This window comes from Anabrus simplex, chromosome 3, assembly GCF_040414725.1.
Source record: "Anabrus simplex isolate iqAnaSimp1 chromosome 3, ASM4041472v1, whole genome shotgun sequence".
NCBI lineage: Eukaryota > Metazoa > Arthropoda > Insecta > Orthoptera > Tettigoniidae > Anabrus > Anabrus simplex.
The window spans coordinates 194,730,562-194,742,739 of NC_090267.1; the positions used below are offsets into that span (position 1 = coordinate 194,730,562).

The window sequence follows — 12,178 nt, forward strand, 5'->3', positions numbered from 1 at the left end:
GCCATGAAGGCCCTTGGAGGAGTGGAAGGTAAATGCTTCCACCATTGTTAACCATGGCACGTGATGGGGGAGAGTGGTTAGCTCTGCGCCCGGCCACCTTTGCCCCCAGGAATTACCCTGGTACTCATTTTTGGTGTAGGCTGAGTGAACCTCAGGGCTATATGCACCTCTGGAAGTGGAAATCTCGTTTCTTAAATTTTACGACTTCCTGACAGGGATTCGAACCCACGTCCTTCCGGGCGAACAGAGCTCGCCTTTACCACCTCGGCCAGGCAGCCCCTTGGCATAATAGAATAAATAAATTAAACAAAGCAAATTATATTACCAAGACAACATACAATAAAGAAAGCTTATCAATAGCAGCAAAATTGAGACATTATAAAACAGTCACATAGCCAGAAATAACTTATGCTAGTGAAATCATTTTTAAAACTACTAATACAGCTGAAATAGACAAAATACTTAAGACAGAAAGAATAATTAGAACATGCATAAATAAACAGTATCAAGTTAATGGACAATGGAGAATAGCATCAAATAAAACAGTTTAAAAGGAAATTGAACCAGTATTAGGAAAAAAACATATATCATTCTTTGAACATCTTATCAGAACATCTGAGACCAGAATTAGTAGAAGAATAATTTAAAAATTATGGAATTGCAACACCAAGATTAAATGGATCAAGGAAATTAAGGAGGATATTAAAAAAACTACAAATAACAATAGATGATCTCAAAAACAAAACAGAAAAATTTAAGATACTTCAAAAACACACACAAGAATAATTTAAAACATATGGAATTGCAAGACCAAGATTAAATGGATCATGGAAATTAAGGAGGATATTAAAAAACTACAAATAACAATAGACGATCTAAAAAAAAAACAGGAAAATTTAAGATACTTCAAAAAAAAAAAAAAACACACAACCCCCCAGGCTACAGACCAAGATCAATCAAAGGTCTAACGGGAGGGTAATTTCAACAGAACAAAGGACAGTAGCATCTCTCAGAATGAAAAATTATTGGGTTGATAGGAAATCAAGAAATCCTTTGTACAATTGACTAGAGTGATTCAATGTAGGCCATAAAATGTAAAATAAAATAAAATAAAATAAAATAAAATAAAATAAAAAAAATAAAATAAAAAATAAAATAAAAAATAAAATAAAATAAAAAATAAAATAAAATAAAAAATATTATTATTTTGTGATGGATCCTAAAATATCTGACTACTGGAGTCTAATAAAAATTGGTTTCAGAATATTTGTCAGAAATATCATGCCTAGAAACAGGTTTTAGTCAACCTTAAAATTTTTCCATTTTTCTGGTAATGAATGATTCCAGAATGGACTGGCCTACTGTCATGGAAAAAAAGTATAGACACCCGAGTTAATACATTACTCAAAAATTCATCCTTTGTCGCACATAGAAAAAAGCTGAATCAAAATTCAGCTTATAGATACTTTTATTGTACCCAATTAAAATTTAAACGCAGATTGAACAAAGAAAGTGCCGGCATTTTTTCCATTTCCAATGAAGCACTAACTTTGAAAATTCATAACACTCAAAGTATTGATCTGATCATTACCAAACTTTAATATGCCTTTAAAGTAACTTATTGTTAATCTGTATACCAAGTTTTTATTTCATATTTGTGAAAAAGTTTGTGAAACAACATTTTCTCATTACTGGGTATTAAAGTGTTTTGGAGACGATATGTCTGACTGACAAGCACTGATTGAAATTTGTGTCAAAACGGACTAAGATGAGTGATATTATTTGATTGGCTTTAAAGCCCCACTTCATTTTCTTGTAATTCTATCTACTGGACTCTTGGTAGTACATGCGATTGATGTTGAGTGCTAAATGACAGTGGAGTTTCTCTGCTGCCCGGACTCTGGTGCTATCTAGCCTTGGTCGTACTAATTCTTGTGCCATCACTTGTTGAGTTCTTTTCGTCTACGACAATGGACTGAAAGTCATTTGTTTTTGTCTGGATCTTTGGAAACAATCATCAACCCTTGCTGCTGCAAGTTTAAGTGAATTTTAAGTAAAAAAGATGAGAGATGGTGACGAAGTATGACCCAGGTTGATTAAATCACCATCCGGTAATGGGCCAAATTAAATCATGGATTATTTTTCTTAGTTTTACTGTGGATAATCTGGAAGTAATATACTCAGTCTTCTTGGTTCCCGGGCTGACTTCAAGTGATGCCTACATACTGAAAATTTGGACTATGTGTTGTTTTCTTTTTAGATTGTGTACCTCAAAATTACGTTTGGTGAAAATTATTTGACTTCCGTGATTAAGAATTTGTGTTAGGCAGGTATGAGATATGTGTTCAAAACAATGTAAGTCTTATGTATTTATTAAGAGTAATTTTTCAGGGCTTTCCTTATAATTGCTAGACGAGTAATCATTGGTTTTAATAACTTTTCTAAATTGATTAATAATATCATATAAGGTTGTAATTGCAAATAAGACTTGTTAACTGTTACCTGGGAATGTCTATCTTGTTATTTTAATTCAATGGTGGTTTAGCTTGTTAATTCTCTTTTTCAAAAAATTATATTTAACTACTTAAATTCCAACGAAGACGAATGTAAACCAGTGAGTTAAAAACCGCTTCTTGTGGCTAACTTGCCTCATTGTATGCCAGTCATGTTCCTTTTCCTTGATCTTGTGATCTAGTTGCTATGGCTACGGTTGTAAACAGTTTAAAGTGGGGTGTGTCCTCCATTGTGAAATTGACATTTGACGTTCGACCGTTGAGTCTATGTTGGATTGTTACATGGTCGTGAATTTTCATTTCAGCTTTGTGCTGCCCAAATTTGTGTGTGATTCTGGTTTTAATTGAATTGATGTTTTAAAAATATATTTGTTTCAGGAGTATTAACTTATTTGTCCCTTTAAGTTTCATTTAATTCTGGTTTGGCATTATATATGCTTGTTCGTTGTGGGACTTATTCTTGGTGACTTATCATTATCTATCGTAACTTATCAAATGCATTGGAGGAAGTCATATAAGAACTGTTTCCTGCTCATCTTCTGACCTCAGAGTGTTTCAAAGGTCTTTGAATTGTAACGATTATTCTAACTTCATTCTATTTTGATGATTAATTGGTTATGTACCAAATAATGGAAAAAAAAAATATGTAATTTCCATTTGATTGAAGATTAACTTGAGGGCACTGATGTGTGAAAATGTTAACTTTTTGGTTTTACCTTAAAAGAAACTTTAAATGTCTATCATTTCAATTTAATAATTTTATTATTTTAATTTGGTATTAAATACTTTGTTCAAATTTTAATTTTATAATTTAATTAAATTTTCATTTTTTCCCCTGAAACTAATGTTTTTTTTATTTAAGTCAGTTAATTACTTATGTTTTAATTTAATCTGCCTGACCTCTTCAGGCCCAGTATATATTTCTTTCTCACAACATCTTTTTGGACTGATTTTGGTGAGTGCGTTTCCATTCTCTTATTTAATTGCGACTTTGGTTTTGGTGTATGTCCCATGTCATGCAACACCTGTTGCTGGTGAATATCCTGAAGATACGCGATACTGGGTGATCATAGCCGTAAAAAATTCTGCTTGTTATGAAGCTCATGAGAATGTCAGGCTAAAATTAAAATGCTTTTTGCCTGCATGCTATTTAATTGGGTGGTTGTTTGAGAATAAAGCAGCCTACTGGCCAGCGAAAACAATGCACTTAACCCTGGAAACCCTAGTGACGTTGCCAGTTTGAACATGAATTCGACATTCCCTGTTGTACAATAAGTGGATGTTTGTTGTTTTATGAGTTGCTGAACACCTTTAATGGATTAGTGCTCGATATATGAATGATAGAATTACGTAGTATATCTCATGTTTTGTTGTAAGTTCTGACTTATGAGGAGGACCTCTTAGTTTTGTTAGTGATTAATGCATCAGTGCACTTCACAGAATTATTTGATAACTTACTTTCCTTAGAAGTAGAGAAGAAAAATTATTTCTTCAAAATGTGTCATTTCTACATGAAAAACAAGAATTACAGGCAAAATGAGAGAAACTGTGAGAATCTTCACTGGCCAGGAAAAGTTTAAGCCCCTAGAGTGTGTGTCTAAAAAATCCTTTAATCTTTGTCAGACTCAGTTGCTGAACGGTGAGCACAGTGGTTTTCAGATACAAGGGTCCCAGGTTCGATTATTGGCCAGGTCATTGGAATATGTCTTCACTTGGGGCTAGGTGATAGGGTTTATTCTAAGCGTATCCTCTCTTTGAGATTGTTGTTTAAGTCATCAGTCCATAGACTGGTGTGATGCAGCCCTCCATGCCACCCTATCATGTGCTAACCTTTTCATTTCTACGTAACTACTGCATCCTACATCTGCTCTAATCTGCTTGTCATATTCATACCTTGGTCTACCCCTACCATTCCTACCACGTACACTTCCTTAAAAAACCAACTGAACAAGTCCTGGGTGTCTTAAGATGTGTCCTATCATTCTATCTCTTCTTCTCATCAAATTTAGCCAAATCGATCTCCTCTCGCCAATTCGATTCAGTATCTCTTCATTTGTGATTCGATCTATCCATCTCACCTTCAGCATTCTTCTTTAACAGCACATTTCAAAAGCTTCTATTCTCTTTCTTTCTGAGCTAGTTACCGTCCATGTTTCACTTCCATACAATGCCACGCTCCACACGAAAGTCTTCAAAAACATCTTTCTAATTCCTATATCAATGTTTGAAGTGAGCAAATTTCTTTTCTTAAGAGAGCTCTTCCTTGCTAGTGCTAATCTGCATTTTGTGTCCTCCTTACTTCTGCCATCGTTAGTTATTTTACTACCCAAGTAACAATATTCATCTACTTCCTTTAAGACTTCATTTCCTAATTTAATATTCCCTGCATCACATGCCTTCGTTCGACTGCACTCCATTACTTTTGTTTTGGACTTATTTATTTTCATCTTGTACTCCTTACCCAAGACTTCATCCATACCATTCAGCAGCTTCTCCAGATCTTTTGCAGTCTCAGATAAAATAACAATATCATCGGCAAATCTCAAGGTTTTGATTTCCTCTCCTTGGATTGTGATTCCCTTTCCAAATTCCTCTTTGATTTCCTTTACTGCCTGTTCTATGTAAACAATAAAAAGGAGTGGGGACAAACTGCAGCCTTGGCTCACTCCTTTCTGGATTACTGCTTCTTTTTCAAATCCCTCGATTCTTATCACTGCAGACTGATTTTTATACAGATTGTAGATAATTCTTCGTTCTCGGTATCTGATCCCAATCACCTTCAGAATCTTAAATAGCTTGGTCCAATCAACATTATTGAATGCCTTTATTAAATCTGCAAATGCCATGTGTGTGGGCTTGTCCTTCTTGATTCGATCCTCTAAGATCAGACGTAAAGTCAGGATTGCTTCACGTGTTCCTACATTTCTTCTGAAGCCAAATTGATCTTCTCCCAACTCAGCTTCAACTTGTTTTTCCATACTTCTGTAAATAATACGTGTTAAAATTTTGCAGGCATGAGATACTAAACTAATGATGCAATAGTTTTCACACCTGTCAGCACTGGCTTTCTTGGGAATAGGTATAACAACATTCTGCCGAAAATCAGATGGGACTTCTCCTGTCTCATACATATTACACTCTAAATGGAATAGCCTTGCGATGCTGGTTTCTCCTATGGCAGTCAGTAATTCAGTGGGAATGTTATCAATTCCAGGTGCCTTGTTCCTATTTAGGTCTCTCACAGCTCTGTCAAACTCTGACCTCAAAATTGGGTCTCCAATTTCATCAGCGTCAACAGCCTCTTCTTGTTCCAGAACCAAATTATCTACATCTTCACCTTGATACAACTGTTGGATATGTTCCTGCCATCTTTCTGCTTTGTCTTCTTTCCCTAGAAGTGGCTTTCCATCTGAGCTCTTAATATTCATACATCTAGATTTCCTTTCTCCTAATGTTTCCTTGATTTTCCTGTATGCAGCACCTACCTTTCCTAGGACCACACAACCTTCAACATCCTTGCACTTCTCCTTCAGCCAGTCTGCCTTAGCTACCTTGCACTTTCTATCCACTTGATTCTTTAATCACCTGTATTCTTTCCTGCCCTCTTCATTTCTAGCATTCTTGTATTTTCATCATTCATCAATCAGGTCTATTATCTCCTGAGTTTTCCACTGATTCTTAGTTGATCTTTTCTTCCTTCCTAACATTTCTTCAGCAGCCCTGCTAACTTCATTTTTCATGACTATCCACTCTTCCTCTATTGTGTTTCCTTCAGCCCTTTCATTTAGTCCTTTTGCAACATGTTCCTTGAAACAGTCCCTCATGCTCTTTTCTTTCAACTTGTCTAGATCCCATCTTTCTGCATTCTTTTCTTTCTTCATTTTCTTTAGCTTCAGATGGCATTTCATGACCAACAAGTTGTGGTCAGAGTCCACGTCTGCTCCTGGGAAAGTTTTTCAATCCAACACCTGGTTTCTGAATCTCTGCCTAATCATAACGAAGTCTATTTGATACCTTCCAGTGTCTCCAGGTCTTGTCCACGTATAAGCCGTCGTTTGTGGTGTTTGAACCAAGTATTGGCAAGAACTAAATTATGATCAGTGCAGAATTCAACCAGCCGACTTTCTCTTTTGTTCCTTTGTCCCAATCCAAATTCTCCTACTGTATTACCTTCTCTTCCTTGGCCTACCACTGCATTCCAGTCTCCCATCACAATTAGATTCTCATCACCTTTTACATATTGTATTAAATCTTCTATCTCTTCATATGTTCTTTCAATTTCTTCATCATCCGCTGAGCTAGTAGGCATATAGACCTGGACTATTGTGGTGGGCATTGGTTTGGTGTCTATCTTGACGACAATAATTCTTTCACTATGGTGGTAGTAGCTTACCCGCTGCCTTATTTTCTTATTCATTATTAAACCAACTCGTGCATTTCCTCTGTTTGATTTTGTGTTGATAATTCGGTAATCACCTGACCAAAAATCTTGTTCGTCCTACCAACGTACTTCACTTACACCAACTACATATAACTTTTGTCTATCCATCTCCCTTTTCAGATTCTCTAATCTACCACAACGATTCAAACTTCTAACATTCCACGCTCCAACTCACAGAATGTCAATATCCATCTTCCTGATGATCGCCTCCTCTAGTATAGTCCCCACCCGGAGATCCGAATCGGGGACTAGTTTACCTCCAGAATATTTTACCCGGGAGGAAGCCATCATCAGTACATCATTCATACAGAGAGAGCTGCATGTCCTCGGGAGTTAGTTACAGCTGTAGTTTCCCGTTGCTTTTGGCCGTGTAGCAGTATCAACACAGCTAAGCCATGTTGAGTATTATTACAAGGCCATATCAGTCAATCATCCAGACTGTCGCCCTTGCAACTTCCGAAAGGCTGCTACCTCCCTTTTGATGAACCATTCCTTAGTCTGGTCTCTCAACAGATACCCATCCGATATGGTTGCACCTGAGGCTCGGCTATCTGTTTCATTGGGACACGCAAGCCTCCCCACCGCGGCAAGGTCACATGGTTCGCAGGGGAGGCTCTTTGAGATATCAATAGTAATAGCGGGATGTGTTCAACTTGTGAAACATTTTGTTTGTTCTGGGTGATGGGGATAAATACCACTCTTAGTCACCTAGCATATTATTCTCTTACTCCACTTTCTCACCCCACAACAGTCCGACTCGTTGGCTGAATGGCCAGCGTACTGGCATTCGGTTCAGAGGGTCCTGGGTTCATTTGCCAGCCGGGTCAGGGATTTTAACCTTCATTGGTTTAATTCCAATGGCTTGGGGGCTGGGTGTTTATGCTGTCCCCCTCATTCCTGCAACTCACATACCACACACAACACTATCCTCCACCACAATAACACGCAGTTACCTACACATGGCAGATGCTGCCCACCCTCATCAGAGGGTCTGCCATACAAGGGCTTCACCCAGCTAGAAATAGCCACACAAACCACATCACAACACATTCATTGTAAAGTAGCTCTACTTGACTCAAAGCTGATACACAGCAGTGAGTGTTCAGTTGGTGCGGCAAATAGGCCAACGGGGCAACACCGCTCAGTGGTCAACAATTGCATGCAGGCAAAAAGCAGTTTTAATTTTAGCCTGTCATTCTCATGAGGTTCATAATAAACAGAATTTTTTATGGCTTTGATCACCCAGTAATGAGAAAATGTTGTTTTACAAAATTTACAACAACCCTTTTCACAAATGTCAGATGAAATAATAACTTGGTATACCATTCAAAAATAAGTTTCTGTAAGATGTATGCAGTTTGGTATCAATCAGATCAATGCTTTTAAAGTTATGAATTTTCAAAGTGAGAGCTTTGTTGGAAATAGAAAAAATACGGCACTTTTTTAATTCAACCTGCGTTAAAATTTTAACTTCATACAAATTATAAACACCTGTTCAATACATAGTTTTATTTACACTGCATGTATTTACATTAAATTAAATAAAACTATGAATTGAATAGGTGGAAAACATTTTTATGTTTATAATTTATATGTAATCTCGGTTCAATATGGACCAACAGCATGAAATTTATAACCCTTGATAAAATTTTAACTGGGTGTGATCAAAATTCCTACTCCACATAATTAAATGTAGAATAAAATAAGCTAAATGTTAATGTAGATTGTTTCTATGTGGGACAAAGAATAACCTTTTTATTAACATATTAACTCGGGTGCCTACATTTTTTCCACGATAGTAAACAAAGCTATTTCTGATGTTATTAGGTACAAGAAAAATTCCACTACATCAGGGTTCTTGCTAACAATGCCATGATTTATTGATTTCAGGAACCAAACATCTTATTTTTTGCCAATATTTACTAGTAAAACCCTCAAAATATGTTGTGAAATCTTACAAATTTTATGAACCAAATGGTTAGGTTACGGTACTGTTGAAGTTATTCTCCTTATTTTAGAGTGTTGAATGTAGAAAATTATGTGCTTATTAGAATTTATGACATTTCTGATCTTTAGATGCAACTTGACAAAGAAACACGGTTTTGTTTATATTTCAAGACCCTCGTCCCTCATTCTGATCTGGCATATCTGGCAACCTTGATTCAAATATGCACTTCCGTCACCTACATATGAATTTTATCTATAAAATACAAACCATTCTGGAAACAAGTCACTTAAGTTTCATTAACTAGATATATAAAAGGAATGTTCACATGATAAAACAATATCTTTTATGAAGTTCTTGTAGGAAATCTTACTTTTTGATAAACCATCATATTGGATGCATCTGGCTACTCTGTTTCAACTATACACTTCTGTCACTTATGTGTGAATTTTATCTATAAAATATAAACCATACTGGAAACATCAGTCATCCAAGTTTCATTAAACCAGATAAAGGCATGTTCATACAATAAAAGAAAATATCTTTTATCAAGTACTAGAAGAGAATTTTCTTGCAGAAAATCTTGGTTCTTGATCAAACATCATATGAATACATCTGGCTACAGAATTTTAAATGTTGTTATACTGTACCTATTTGTTCTACTTTCCCTTTTTCCGTCTCATATATAAGAGGACCACCACTGTCACCCTGAAATAGATGAAAAATATAAGTTTCACATGGTTAAATAGGTATAACATTATTTTTGAAGTTGTGTTTTTATGATTTCCCTAAGCAGGCATTTACTTTTAAAGCCTGATGATTAAGACTGTATGAAGGATATGTTTTGAGAGCTAAAAATTATTTTATGAACTCACAGATAATAATAATAATAATAATAATAATAATAATAATAATAATAATAATAATAATAATAATAATAATAATAATAATAATAATAATCTGCACATCAAACTACTGCTATAATATGTGATTTTATATTTTTATATTTTTTGCAAGCCTCCGTAGCTCAGGTGGCAGCCCGCTGGCCTCTCACCGCTGGGTTCCGTGGTTCAAATCCCGGTCACTCCATGTGAGATTTGTGCTGGACAAAGCAGAAATGGGACAGTTTTTTCTCATTAATCATTGCCCCAGAGGAGTGCGAAGGCTTCGGCAGCCGGCATAATTCCTATCCTCGCCGCTAGATGGGGCTTCATTCATTCCATTCCTGACCCAGTCGAATGACTGGAAGCAGGCTGTTGTTTTTCATTTTTTGTATTTTTTGCACCAAAAGGTTGTTTAGAACAGAGTGGTGATACTTCAATGTGTTCCTTGTCTTTGGATAAATGCAATTCATTAATTCCTACATATTCTTGACAGTTACAAAAGGACTGTTATTTATTAAGACAATTTATTTTGTAAGTTCTCTATGATTTATATAAGTAATACACTCTAATAAAGAGATGTGTGTTTTAGGATACTCTCTTGGACATTCACATTACACCAGTCCCTATTCAAATAGCTTATGGATTTCATACAGGACTCTCTTTTCACCATTGGTTTCACTCCAGTCAAATAATGACTCCTTTTTATTGCACATGAGAAGATTGTTGCAAGTCTCAAACATATTTTTCAGTTGCTCACTTTACCAGTTTGGTGGGTACTGTACTTTGAGTTCTCTGGTGGTGCTGTAAAGTCATACCTCCACAGGTACTTTTAGAGCCTTACTATCCAGGATGCAAGATCACCCTCAATTTGTCCTCATCCTTTAGACTTTTGTTTCTCCAACTACTAGTAGGCCTATGCAATGATTTACTCCTCAGCATGTATTTTGACCATACTGTAATAGATGGTGTTATTTAGTGACTCACTAATGATGATGAATCAATGACGTTTTCCTCTAGTTTTCTTCATACTGGTCATAGAGAGCATAGGAAAGTGTAGAAATGTTGAAAACAATTATCAGAACGTGAATGAATAGCCATACATACATACATACATACATACATACATACATACATACATACATACATACATACATACATACATACATACATACATACATACGTACATACGTACGTACGTACGTACATACATACATACATACATACATACATACATACATCATTATAGACAGTTATGCCATTTAGCGTTCAGTCTGCAAGCCCCTGTGAATTTACTACACGTCACTACAATCCTCTATTTGCAACTAGTGCTGTGGCCTCATTTAGTTCTACACATGTTATCTTTAAATCATTAGAAACCGAGTCTAACCAGTGGCGGCCAGTCAATACGTGCTACCGGGCTCCAGCACGTAGCTTAGAACTGTAAGGAATTAATTATTATCAGTACAATTATCATGGTGCCTTTTCTTTGATTTGAGTATGGTATGAATTTGTGTTCTGTGAAAATCAGGACGAGATCTGTCGAACACCTAGCTCTGTTCTCCCGGGGAACTTCTCTCGTGCTCATGTGAAATGAGCTCTGGCCTGTAGCCTGGAGGAAGCAATACGCAGGGGCAGCCAAGCTTGCAACACTCCCCATAGTCGGTGAAGTATACCATCAACCAGGATCAACTTTCACTGATCCCGTCTATAGTTACTTGTCCCCCCGCAAGGGGGTAGAAGTGCTCGATGCCTCCTGCTACCCTGATGTTGAACGTGATAAGCGATTCTGCCACTAGAGAGCAGCATCGTCTGGGCTCAAATGTACAGCGTAACTGGGGGGCAATCTATCGCAAACATAACGTTGTTGTTAAGGTAACTAACCAATATCCATCTTCCTTTTGTTTAAAAAATAAGGAATTCGTACGTGAGTCAAAGAATCTTGGAGTGACCCTAAATGTTATCCCGCATTAGAAGGTAAATTATGCTGGTAATAGAAGAGGTCTCAATGATTCAGTTGGTTGGCAGCACTTTCAGTTACTTTCTGCGGTGTTTGATCTTGTGGTTATATTGTTGGTGCGTGTTTTTCTATCACTGTGTTAGTGTTAAAGTTCATATGGAGATTTATCCAATTATTTATCCACTACAGTGTATATCAAGTGAAATTAAACTAGTGTTCTTAGTGAGGATCTATATTTCCAAGATCCTGTTTGCACTGAAGATTGAAAACGCGTATTTAGTGTTTTTTGTAGCACGTAGGACGATTTTTCCATGAGCCGCCGCTGAGTCTAACCATCGTCGTCTTGGTCTCCCTCTACATCTCTTACCCTCCATAACAGAGTCCATTATTCTCTTAGGTAACCTATCCTCCTCCATTTGCCTCACATGATCCCATCAC

The 12,178-nt window shown here is 36.5% G+C and overlaps 1 protein-coding gene across 1 annotated transcript in view; it reads right to left on the reverse strand.

Moving 5' to 3' along the window:
• Positions 1 to 12,178, reverse strand: part of LOC136867154 (trypsin-1) — a 533,185-nt gene that overhangs the window by 62,780 nt on the left and 458,227 nt on the right. Inside the window, exon 6 of the mRNA XM_067144269.2 lies at positions 9,550 to 9,607. Within this exon, the coding sequence (XP_067000370.1) occupies positions 9,550 to 9,607 (58 nt within the window). The remainder of the gene's footprint in view (positions 1 to 9,549; positions 9,608 to 12,178) is intronic.